At 39.1% G+C, this 13,412-nt stretch overlaps 1 protein-coding gene across 4 annotated transcripts in view; it reads right to left on the bottom strand.

The window, feature by feature from the left end:
• Positions 1-2,935: 2,935 nt before the first annotated feature.
• PHIP (PHIP subunit of CUL4-Ring ligase complex) overlaps positions 2,936-13,412 on the bottom strand; it is a 102,106-nt gene continuing 91,629 nt past the window's right edge. For 2 of the 4 annotated variants that reach the window (XM_075268287.1, XM_075268289.1), the window contains exons 35-40: positions 11,194-11,343; positions 9,040-9,192; positions 8,704-8,867; positions 7,816-8,063; positions 7,179-7,340; positions 2,936-5,111 (exon numbers count right to left, since the gene is read on the bottom strand). In XM_075268287.1, the coding sequence (XP_075124388.1) occupies positions 4,393-5,111; positions 7,179-7,340; positions 7,816-8,063; positions 8,704-8,867; positions 9,040-9,192; positions 11,194-11,343 (1,596 nt within the window). In that variant the 3' untranslated portion in view covers positions 2,936-4,392. The remainder of the gene's footprint in view (positions 5,112-7,178; positions 7,341-7,815; positions 8,064-8,703; positions 8,868-9,039; positions 9,193-11,193; positions 11,344-13,412) is intronic. The other 2 variants (XM_075268288.1, XM_075268290.1) reach the window with 1 other exon arrangement.

Genomic DNA, 13,412 nt, shown 5'->3' with positions numbered 1-13,412 from the left:
ATTAAAAGTTCCACCTGTCCTAACAGCTCACAGGGGCAGAAATACCCCAGTTGTGCTGCTGTTTGGGCTAAGGGAAAACAGATTATCATTCATAATCTTCCATTCTCCAACCAGCTTCTTGTCTGCCGATCATTCAGGGCTGACATAAATCTCAAACCACTAGTTTGACATCCCGTTCCAGCCTAGGATCTGTCTCTTATCCTGAAACAAGTCTCAGATTCTCTATTTGAATCGCAACTGTTATCTCTGAAGTATCTCTTGGAAGACTCTGCTTCTTCTGATCACTATTGCCTTAGCCAAGTTGCATACTCTTAATGTCAAGAGGGCAGTGTCCACCTTAGATAGAACTAGTGACTTTATGAATTCAGATGCCCTATTTGTTGAATATCAAGGAAGAAATAAGGCCTACAAAGCAAGCAAATCTAGTCTGTCTTTCTGCCTCAAAGGTAAAGTTTTCCTTGTGTCCCTTCCCTTCATCCTTGCAGACACACTCTACCAGATCCACCTCAAGTTCTTGGGCAGAGATAAACTATGTTTGCTGTGATCAGATATACAGAACTACAACACGGAACTTGTCCTCTAGGTTTGCCAACAATTACATATAGGAGATCACTGCCTACATGGGCTCTGAATTTGACAGACAGGTGTTACAAGCATTTCTCCAGGACACCCTCCCTTTTTTGCTTTGCAGTTCCATATGTTGTGCTGCTAAGGATGATCATGAAAGAAAAATGTCTTACCAGTAATTTTCCTTTCCTTGAATGGAAGATAGAACAAACTTCCTTCCCTAATAAATTTATTGCCATACATTACATGAGTGATTTCTTGCCCCAGGTGTATGTAAGATGGCATACCTCCTCATTGGTCAACATTAATTACTGCTAATTATCCATTAATGTGTGCTCTGCCTCAGTAGGCGGCAGGTAAAACAATACCCATATGTTGTGCCTGCTCTGACTTAAGCAATGGAAAATTCCAGGCAAGATAACTTTATACATCCAATTCAGGGAACATTCCAAGTCTGTCGATGTGCGCCTTCTGCCTGTCCGCGGGAAAAGTTTTTTTTCAGCCGGACACAAAGTCGGACATGCAGTACTTTGTGTCCAGTTTAAAAAAAAAAACAAAAACAAAAACTGTTACCCCACGCACAGGCAGAAGGCGCACATGGGCAGTCACCTTTGCAAACCCATCCAATTGATTGGGTTTGAAAACTGACCACCCGGTTTCCGTCTCCTGTCCAGTTTCGCGGGGTAGAGGACAGAAACCGGCCGGATTGAGTAAACCAGAGACCGGCCACGGATGTGAACCCACCCTCATTGTCCTTTTGATTTTAATTCAGGGGTTTCAGCTGCTAATATGATATTATTGGATGTAAAGACATGAATAGTTGTGTGATTAAATGAAATTGATTTAAATGATGGTCTCATTTAGCTGCTGCACCTAGATGTCACCAAGTCAAAAGCCAGGTAAATCATGCACAGTGCAAAACAGCCAGTCCCTGAACAAGTGACCAGAGTTTGTCATTTTATGCCTGCACTTCCTATTAACGAGTTCGGAAAGTTCCAGTGTTTTTTCCTTTTTATGGATGCTTTCAACAACTGATTGAGTACCTTAAAGGGGTTGGCCACTTTCCGACCAATATTGACAAACAAATGTACAATAAAAAGATATACAATTTTCCAATATACTTCCTGTATCAATTCCTCACAGTTTTCTAGATCTCTGCTTACTGTCATTCATTCTGTTACTTCTGGTGGATAAAACTCTGACCATGGTCATGTGATGAGCACACAGGTGCACTGCTGATTACCAGGCAATGTCTGATTATTGCGCTGTGATTATAACGAGCGGCACCTGTGTGCTAATCACATGACCATGGACCGTAAATCACATGACCATGGACCGTAAATCACATGACCATGGTCAGACTAGACTAAGTAACAGAATGAATGACAGCGAGCAGAGATCTAGAAAACCATGAGGAATTGATACAGAAAGTATATTGGAAAATTGTATATCTTTTTATTGTACATTTGTCTGTCAATATTGGTCTGAAAGTGGCCAACCCCTTTAAGTCCTCTCTACTGGAGTGTGAAAAGGATTACATACCAGTGACACACTGGCAAACTGTCTTCAGGTGCCCTGTTGATCTAACACACTTTATTCAGCTTGAGGAAGCTTCAACATTCATGACTATGACCAAAAAAAATAAAAAGGATCTCCTGCTTTTTAAAAGGGTCTTAGAACTCCTTAGAACTAACGCCAAGTAGCCTTCTATTGGGCACTTAATAAGTTACTACATTACTGCCTGTTGAAGAACAGACTAAGGACAACATCTGCCAGGAGTTTGTATGCTGTCCCCTCGCTTGTGTGGTTTCTACCGGGTCCTCATGTTTCCTTTCACACTCCAAAGATGTACTGATAAGGAATGTAGATTTTGAGCCCTATATGGTACAGTGATTGACAATGTAAAGCGCTGCAGAATACATAGGCACTATAAAAGATAAATAATTGAAGGTTAGACGTTTAAATGTCACTTTGCGCAATTCCACATTTTGTTTCCAGATCATTACTGTGAAGAATAGATCCCTGAATGGGCATACTCTGTACACCTGTTCCTTTCTTCTACAATTCTTTAGATTTTTTTTCAATAACAATAAGTACCCTATATTATTGTTCTGTATATAATGAAAATATGCTTTTGGAAATACCTACAGCATATTCACAGGAAAAAAAAAAGTTGTAATACATTTACTAAACAATGTGTCTCATACAGGGCAGGATCATTTCCATTAAACACTCATTGTAAAGCAGCAGTTTATCATAAATGATTAAGAGTGTTCTATATTTGACAACAGCATACCCTTTAATACATTTAGTTAAAATATAGTAATTGTAATATACATTGTTTAAAGGAAAAAAAATACAAGGCACACAAATTATATTTTTCTGAAAGCCTATTTACTTTTCAGTGTGGTATGAATGCAGGGAAAAGAACTGCCAAAAATAAGAGTGTGCATTGACATTACTTTATAAAACCAAACTACCCAGCATTTCAAATCAAACTACACAGTGACATTTTAAAATTAGTTTTTAATTCTAAGTGTATCTAAAAAAAACATGTAAAAGTTTTGATACTTGGATTATAAATGTGCAAGGTGTAAAATGCTGTATTACACATACTTTTATACACATATGTACATCTTTTATTATGTACACATTTTTGCAGTTAGACATGTGAGAAAATAAACATTCAAACAAATATGGGAAATTTACCAACAAAGCAGTACAATCTCAAACCCTAAAATGCTCACAATACTGACCACCACAATATGTTGCCAATTGGTATCAAAAGATTTTCTTTATACCATCTGGTACGTATACATGTAGGTTAAAGATTTGTTTAATTCCTCCTGCCTATGCAGGAATGAATAGTACAATAAAACTGCAATTTGTGTTTTAGGTTTCAAAAAGAAAAAAAAAAAGTCTAGGCAACTTGAGGATACCAATAAACCAGAACTTCTAAAAGTCACATTAGCTGGACATTCCCAGCGGGTGGGAAACACCAAAAATATATAAAATATATATATTTGTCTGGACTGCTCCATTTAACTTTCATGATATTACATCATTTCTAACACTTTTAAAAGTCTCTTGAAAGAACCCTGCCACTGCATCTTATTAACAAAAGTACCAAAACAGAAGTGAGCACAGCTTACACTATCTTCATATACAAGTTATTAGTCCAGGTCTGTTATATACAGAGATTGTGCGCAATTCTGACAATCAGAAGTTGTAGGCTTTAACCGCATTCAGTCTCAGTCTTTGGCACACTAATCTGATTTCATGATTGGTACTAGAATAGAGGTCTGAAAAATTAGACACAAATGAAATATCTTCCAATGTGGATATATAAGTATATATCAATATATACTGGTATACGTATATAGATATATATAGATGTGATTTTCACTGCCTATGTACAGGATAATGCACAAAGCCTGGAGATATAATAGAGATTTTTACCTATATCTGAGGTAACACTTGTCATTTAGTATTTACTATTCATTATATTTCACCTAAAATAATATTCCCTCATACATCCAATATTTATCAACCAGCAGGCTTTTTTTTTTTCGCTCAACGTCTGTGCATAACTCAAAAATGCATTTACAAGTCGGTGTATTTTTTAATTTTTTTATGGGCTTTGTTCTGCCTGATCTTTCTGAGGCTTGAAACTACACATACTGAAATGCGTATAAGTTATCCATAGGCAATAAATAAAACTTTTAAAATAAGAAATAGCTAATGAAAATGTGCCCTTCCCCTGGAAGAGTCCTTTATAGCAGCAAAAAAGTAGATTTACTTCAGTAAAGCTGCGCTTAAGTACATTTACCAGCCTATTAAATTTGCTTTAGCTTTCTCGGTTAATTTTCGTACCCTTCCTCTGCTTGAGGTTCCAAAAGTCAAAGAAGTGTCTTCAAACAGCAGCTGTCTTTGCTCTTCCTCAGAGTCTTCTTCATTGTAAAATGCAGTTCTTCTTCCCTGATTTCTAGTTCTCATTTGGGAATCTGAATTATTAAGTCCTTCTGAAGTGTCTGGCAATTCATCAGGCTTTTTACATTTACTTCTTGTCTGGATTTTAACATGTTCTTGATTTTCTTGCTGTGGCTTAATCTGTGGAGATTCAGGAGGTGGAGAAGGAGGAGGAGGAGGAGCTGTTGCCTCCAATAGCTCAGGTTTTACTTTTGGCTTTCTTCCTCTCCGTTTTTTCGGTACCTCACTTTCACTCTTAACAGCTGCTCCTGCATGAGAATTGCAGGTTGAAGACGTGGGCTGTTCTTTTATCTTTTTCTCTGGTGATACAACAGACGTATTAGGGTTTTGGGGTACAATTTGTGACTGATCATCCTTCCTAGGATACTTTGGTTTTCGGCCTCTCTTCTTGGGTACTACTTGTACTGTGTTGTTGGAGTCACTGTTATTGGGCGCATTGTTTACGACTACCTTTGGTTTACGGCCAGGACGTCCTTTCACAGCTGGCTTGTTTGGTAGGCTGCTGTGTCCATTAACTTGAACACTTGATGGTGGCAAAATCTCCTTTCTTTCTGCTGTAGAAGAAAAAAAACAACAAAAAAAAACAAACAAAAAAAAAAACAGTAATTAATGTTATGGAACCAATTTGCAGAACAACATCTGGCTTTTCTAAAATTTGCTCAGTTGTCTCAATTTGGGAAACAAACATGGCTATAGGCTTCTGCCACTAGAAGACGGACATTCACTTGCTTCCTCCTATGCAGGCTGTATCCAGTCTACAGTTTTTAGCACACAGTCAGTAGGAGGCCAACACAGACCTTTTTTTTCAAATCTCTCTCTCCCAGGTCTTTTACCAGTTCCCTTTTATTTTTCTTCTAACTTGGGGTAACATAGGGTTTGGGCCTCCTTCCATTAAAACTAAAGGGAACAATGCTGATTAAGTCATACTGTCACCTTTTATCACTTATCTGCAAAGGAGAGGCCACTCAGAGTTGTTGTATTGGTTCTTGGTGCGCAATTAAATTGACCAGGGTGTCAAGTACACTTAAAAAATAACTTAATATTCTCTCATTAAAATCTCATTTATATTAAACCAAAGCTTAGAAGTTCAAAAATTTTTATTAAACCACTGTTCAGATATGTGTGTCTGATTTTGTGTTCTCTGGAAGCTGCTAAACATATAATCCCTGACCACTGCTGAACTGTTTAGCTGTCAGTCCTTCAAGGGATCAAATCTTATTCACACCACAGCCTCCCCCCAGGGTTAACAAGTGACCTAAGCTGTTTGCTGTCCGGTGTTGTATTTGACAGACACGCATCCCACATATACACCTCATTTCATGGGGGATAAAGCTGGCTGAGGTAAGAACTAAATGGAGGTCGGCAGCAACCATTCATACAGACACACACCTGACTAGGCTAAAATGACTTGGTTGCTTGACGCATTTCTGCTCTAACTGCATAGCTCATCAGAGGCAAAAAAAAAAAATATATATTTTGTGAACCTTTGTATTGGAAGCGCAATCACGGGTCGGAGGTACCCGGTCGGCTTTGATGGTAAGCTTCTAAGCTTTGGTTTAATATAAATGAGATTTTAATGAGAGGATATTAAAAGTTATTTTTTAAGTGTACTTGACACCCTGGTCAATTTAATTGAGTATTTAATTGGTCTACACATACCCGTTAAATTTGAAGAAATAATTGGTTCTTGGTGCGCCAACGTGATCATAGCATAGTCCAAGATCAGTTTCTTGATGTCTAAGCAACTCAAAGAATATCCCTAGATCCCAATGTATCCACAATACATCAACGAGCACAAATCAAAGAGCACCTTTAGGGATTTTGGGCAGCAATTTCATTAGGATAGTTTTTATACACCATGTTGCATTTGCAGAGCTCTAGAAGTACCACAACAGTGGGAACCCCCCAAAAATTACCCCATTTTGTAAACTAGTCCCCTTAAGGAATTTATTTAGGGGTGATATGACCATTTTTTAACCCCCAGGCTTTTCAGTAAACCTATCTGTATTTGGCCACAAACTTTAGAGAGAGAAAAAAAAAAAAAAAAAAAAAAATTCTACAGTTATATGTACTTTTTTTTGTCATTTTTCCCCCCCATTTTACCAGGGGATAAAGTTGTCCATCTTGTTGCACAATTTTTCCTGAGTACAGTGATGCCCCATTTGCGGTCAATAACCATTGTTTGGGCACAGAGGAGGGCTCAGAAGAGAAGGAGTGTTATTTGCCTTTTGGAGCTTTGATTTTCCTGGAATGGTTTATAGGTGCAATGTCGCATTGCAGAGGCCTTGGGGCACTACAACCGTGGAAAACCCCCAAAAGTAACCCCATTTTGGAAACTAGACCCCTTAAGGAATTCATCTAGGGATACAGTGAGCATTTTGACCCCATAAGATTGATTTCAAGGCAAAACTACTTAAGCTTGGTGTCTGTAGGCTGTGTATAGCCTGGATAAGATAAACCAATATATATATTTTTTTAATCTGCGTGTAAACCTTGTAATTGCAACAACCTATATCCATGGCAATGTGTCGCTCAAAGAAGACTAAGAAACATTTCACAAAATAAATGTTATATTATGACAGATCCAACATGATTTATAATTGAAAAGAGCTACTGCAAACCTTGAGATGGACTAGACAGTCCTTTCATCTTGCGCTTCAAAGGTTTCTCTTTCTCCAAAGTTTCTTTGGGTAAAACATTCTTTGCCACTTGGTGGTTGGTTGGATGGCTAGCATTTGTGGCAGTAGTCTGACCTCTGGGATGTTTCACAGTGTTTTCTGATGCTATCAATAATCAAAGAATCAATATAAGAACTTGATAGAGTTACAGAAATAAAGAAAATCCATGTAAATAGGTTTATGAGGTGATTCTTAAAAAAATAATATGTATCTGGCAATTGTCACTCTGGCCACCAAACCTAATCAACTGGCATTTGTATCAATTATCTCACTTACATCACTACACTAGACAATAGCACCTCTAGCATTCTGCCAGAGACCTCAGTGAGTCGACTCCAGACTACTGCTGCCCATTGCAAGTTCTTGATGAGCATACTCACTGATGTTAACAGAGCAGTGGAGAACCAGTAGACTAGCCTTATGGAAAATACATCTTGGGCCATTTTCAAAAATTTCATAAAACCTGATCTACAAATACTTTTCACATATTACTGTATGTAATCTGAGGTTAGGAGTTAAGTGAAATACAGAATTTGTAATCTGTAAACAGAAATGTAAAACATTTTGATCAATAAAGTACCTGTTTTTCCTGGAGCCACATTATTACTGGGTTTCAAAGTCAGAAGCTTAGGTGTAGAAGTAGATGGTTGACTAGGAGAAGTTGGCTCTATTTGACGTTTGTAGCTCCTTGTTCGAGCCATAGTACTTGATTCTGATCCCTTTCCATTTATCTGCGTTGTAACTTTTTGAGGTGCTGATCGCGGAGTTACTGACGCTGTGCTTTCTTGCTTTTGTGGATGTCTTACATATTTTCTTTTCCTTTCAGGGCTTAAATTTAAAGAACAAAAAAAACATTCAATATAGGAATGTAAAAAGTGCTAAAAATTTATAAAATAAATAAATTATTGATAATTTGATCAGACAAAAATGCTTAAAAGGGATTATCCGGATAGTCATAAAATTTACCAGATTGTTCCCTGCAATGGTTAAGCTTCTTTACGTAATGTACATATGCCAAGCGAGTCTCACTCTAACCAGATAAAATCTGAATGAAATAATACACAGATCCCCGACTTCCTGTATGATGAACTGTGCTACAAGGGAAGACAGAAATTTCTGTCACCATCTACTGAAAGGGAGACAATTGTTGCTTCCCCAATTATAAGATTCTAGTCTCTTAGATTACTTAGCAGAACATAGTGAAGTTAATTGCCTGACCAAGTTGCCGCCCTACTGGAAGAAATAATACAGTCTTTTGCTGACCATATGTTGTTGTACTAATGTATTATGTGATTTATAGCAGAGCAAACAGGTCTAACAGATAATATTGAGTCTGATCAGGAGCTGAGGCGATGCTGGATTGCAGGGATATAAGGGTAGTACACATGAAAGAAATATGAAATGTGACAAGCAGGTGAGTGGTGCAGAGATGTGTTTTTGCTGGATTGCTTCTTTAATTCTGTATTACCTGGATGCTGCACTACTGCTGGAAGAGCTGCTTCGATTCCTCTTCTTTCTGCGTTTTGTTATTGTGTTCCGTTGATGGAATTTGATAGCTGATTGATAGTCTGATAATATAGTGCTGACACGCTCCTCAAAGAAAGCAGAGAGCCGCAAACTCATGCTATATATCTAAAGGAGGTAAAATGTATTGGTTAAAAATAGCATGCATGATTTGAGGTTTATAATACATCATGATAGCTTACCAATGATAACAATGGTTATACAGGACAATGTCTGCGTTTATTGTAGTTCTGTATAGCCTGAATGTACATATTGAGAACGAAAGTTAAATTAGACTCACCTTTGATCTTTTGCTTGGGGTATAAGCCTTTGAATTGCTGAAAATTAACCTTACATCTTTGCAGAGTTCAGTTGGAGTATCATATCTACCAGCCTCCAAGTTCTCTCTAACGGTTCCAAAATCCATTGGAGTGTCAATAATATCTCGATAGTCCTGAGGAGAGGAAAAAAATTCAAATCTCAAACCAAATAATCAGTAACAATCAATCAGTAACAATAGCATTTTAAAGATGAATTCACATCATGTTAATGCATTCTGGCAGATGCAATTTAATAAACAATACTGCTATAAAAACATATCCATTAGCAGGCATACAGACGTCAATGTTAATAAAAATGAAAAAAAAAACTGCTGCTTTTGACTCTGGGTCCTCTGAAATAGAAGTAAAAAAAGAAAAAAGGGGAGGTGCATAAAAATAAACAATTATGCTCACTTTTTGTCTCACCTCTCCTGGGCATCTGGCAGTCCCCTGGCGTCCTCTTCTGGCCCCTGAATAACATCATGTTCCCCCGGGGTCATGTGGGGTGTGATTATGTCATGACACTGGGTCAAAATGTTGTAACATGAGCGTGCCCCATATGACCATTGAGGCCTGATCACAAGCCTCAGCAGTGACCCAAGGACGTGTGACATCATCCAAGGGCAGAAAGAGGAGAATAACTTTATTTTTACTCACTTCCCTGGAAGACCCCTAGAGTATAAAACTTTCTATTTAGATCGGGTTTGTAACCAAAAAAAAAAAAATGCATATTTGTATTTACGATTTTAAAAAAACCGTGTTAAATCTGCTGAACAAACAGCAGAAACGTGATATAAATGGAGCCTAAGTGTCATTAAAAATAGAGATCACAAAGACGTGTATATGGGATTGTGAAAAACCAACACACAAAGTGTTCAAGTTGTTTCTTTATTAACTTTAAACAGAGTCGGTCTTCAGAACACAGCATAACTCAGGTCCACAGATAAATTAGGGTCACCTGAATCCAATGGAGTTTTCTCCCATTTCCATGACTGTTAACGAGAAATCGTTTTTGTCACTAGACAAAAGGACATTGCATTTGCTACAAAGGTAAGCAATAACACCCTCAAAGAGTTTTAACCTTTAAGTACTATCATGGTGTCTGTCATACACCACATCATTAAGATGATAGTATTACCATGATAGTACTTAAGGGTTAAACAGCTCATTTGCACGATGGCACAAATGACGATATTTTGGCAAAAGACGCACCAAATGATTCAGGCGACATTTACCTGTCTGTGTTGCTGGGTTGATATGCTGGGTTCTGGTGACAGACTCCCTTTAACCCATTCTCGACATCCACCATATTTAAATATTGCAGCTGCCATGGCCACTTGGTCTGTGCTGCGCTATGCACAGGAAAATCGGCGACAATGCCCACGAGGCGTCATTTTCCTGTCTGTACATGGACGCCTCCAATTTGGAGTCAAGAGCCGAATCGCCGTTTTTATTTGTTGTTTCACCTCATAAAAATTTGAATACAGAGCAATCAAAGCAATAAATATTTCCCAAAATGGTATAACTAAGAAGTACATCTGGCTCTACAATTATTTAAAAAAAAAAAAAAAAAAAAAAAGGGGGGGGGGGGGTGGCAAAAATAAATAAAAATCTAAATTGCTGTAATCGCACTGACCCACAGAATAGACAGTAGATAGAAAAGACAGTACACTGAAGAGCCATCGGTGCCGGTACAAATAGCTGTGAGGAGAACGAGTACTGGGGAGGAGCGTTCCTCACTGCTCAGCGTCATTGCTGGGCATTAAGGAACGCTCCCATTCAAAGTACAGCACAATAGACGCTGCTGTGAGGAAGGGCATTCCTGAGTAACTGTCAGAAACGCCCTTCTGACAGTGAAAAGCTACGGTACCGGCACCAATAGCTCTTCACTGGGGGCACACAACGGGAAAGTCGGTTTGAATTCAGCGCACTGTCGGCTTTATAGTTATATAAAACCGCATGTGCCCCAGGTGGTAAAAGGTCTTCTTTAAATATTGTGGAAAGAAAGTAGAGCCAGTATACTAATGATTGAATGCTTCACAAACTTACTGACTACATGAACACCACATCTACTCTGAAATAAATGGTATTTAACCAATCACATCTCCAAATCTAATACAAAGATGAGAACTTACTGAGTACTCTATAAGATCGACTGGTTGTCGGAAAGGCTCAGAATCTTCACACTGGAAAATCAGATTTAACAGCTCCTGGCACTGCTTTTTCCATGACTGCAAGTCATAGGAATGTGCTCTACTTCGTAACTTGCGGCGAGGCTGGTATTCCTGAAATAATAAAAATATAGTAATTACACAATGTATATCTAACTTCTTCATTGATGACCTTATCCTAAATAGAGATGAGCAAACATTATTCGAAACAGCCGTTTCGAATAACACTCTCCCATAGAAATGAATGAACGTAGCGCAGGGAGTTAAGCAGCCGGCCGCCGGCAAAGTCTGTGTGCCGGCCGCTTCCATTCATTTCTATGGGAACGTGCTATTCAAAACGACTGTTTCGAATAGTGTTCACTCATCTCTAATCCTAAGTACTTCAAAAGGACGTCAAAAAGACATTTCGCCACATAAGTCCAGTTCTTTAACTGATTTATATATATATAAAAAAAAAAAAAAAAAAAAAAAAAAAAAAGGACACTGGTCCACTGATTCTGGCACAGCTCTACAGGAGTAGGCAAGGGGTTTGATTCTAAACTCTGACACTGGCTGCCTCTGATTCAGGTTCTAAATCACATCAAGGATAGGCTATCAATTCTGCAAACCAGATAACCACGCTTAACTACTTAATAACCAGCCTATTTTGGACCCTAACGTCCAAGCAAGTTTTAAAGTTTTATTCATGGTCACATTCCAAGATCTAGTCTTCATTTTTACATGGTCATATGAGGGTTTGTTTTTGCTGGGCAATGTGAATATAAAGGTACCATTTTAGAGTGCATATAATGCGGCCACTAGGAGGTCGACACTGAATTTAAGAAAGTCTTGGCTCCGCATACGTAGGCTATTCCCTCTCTGCAGGCAGTAAGAATCAGTTTTGTACCAACAGCAGAAAACGACAAAGTGCACAGCAAGCACCAATATGTCCTTAGTCCAAGAAAAAACCCCAAGGACCACAGTCAAGAACAGAAAAAGCAGAGGGCAGGATCTGTGTCCCCCAATGATACAAAGATTTTTAAATTAAGTACAAAAATCCCCTTCTCGTTGATACCGTTGGGGGACAGTAATATGGGATGTCCTAAAGCAGTCCCAACGGGTGGGAAGTGAAAAAGTCTTGCAGTCGGCTAATATAGCATGAGAGGCTGATCCGCCTACACCTCAAACAAGAAAGCCTGGACTGGAGACGGCAGGGCCTGGCAAGAATAAAGACAACAGCATAGAAGACAGCAATGTAGGATAACCACCAGCATCAATAATAAATTGAAGAACGGGGAGCCTAGGATTCACAGAATAAATGAGCTAAGCAATTAAGGAGATGGATGCCCTGAAGGTTGGCAAATCCTTGGAGCATATACTGGGACAGTGGGAAACCATCAACACTAACCCATCGATGTAGAGGTGTCCAGAGGCAAAAAACTTTGCAGGAACAGTGAGCCCATAACTCAGCAGGGAGAAGATGGGGACAGAGGAGTGGGACATATTCAGAGTCTAAAGAAGTGCACCAAGAAACACACCTTAATCAGAAAAAAGCACTTAGCATGGAAAGGCCCACAAGGTCAGGCCCGACCACAAGGAATTAGCCGGACAACAGTCTTGGCCCAGCAAGAGGAGCCAGGTAAGAAAAAAGAACACTGCACAAAAGGCCATAAGAAGTGCCCACTGTGAGGAAGCGCAATCTACAGCTCAGAGAAATCAGAAGAACCATGTAGCTTGGGAAGACAGTCAGCTAAGAAAAGAGACAATGCGACCCACCAGGAAAGCAGGACTAGTCTAGAGTCCGCAACAGAATAGAATAAAATCCATAGTTGAAAAAGAGGAGGAGGAGGAAGTCCCGTACAGTCTGTATGAAAATCTGCATGGGAGGTAGGTAGTTTGCTCGGACTCAGGGCCAGAGTCAGAGGGGTCTCTTAGGAAAGCAGGCTAGCTTTTCTCTGTCAAAATAGTCTTATGAGAAAGAAGCCAATGGGTAGGCAAATGGGACCCCCTCTAATGGAGACCTGTATCCAGCCCCTCTAGGGAACCGCACCTTGCCATAGAGACAAAGGAGGCGGGAACAGAAGGAGCATTAAATCAGCTACAAACTTGTAGTAGGGGCCAAAGGGGGCTGCAGCAGACATGAAGCTATTCTGAGAGGAGGGGATGCCAGAGAAACATTCCCCGTTTCATCTAAAAGACGATAT

Source organism: Leptodactylus fuscus, chromosome 3 (assembly GCF_031893055.1).
Source record: "Leptodactylus fuscus isolate aLepFus1 chromosome 3, aLepFus1.hap2, whole genome shotgun sequence".
In the NCBI taxonomy this organism is placed as follows: Eukaryota; Metazoa; Chordata; class Amphibia; order Anura; family Leptodactylidae; genus Leptodactylus; species Leptodactylus fuscus.
Note: the sequence above shows the minus strand (reverse complement) of the source record. Positions and strands in the feature narration are given on the sequence as shown.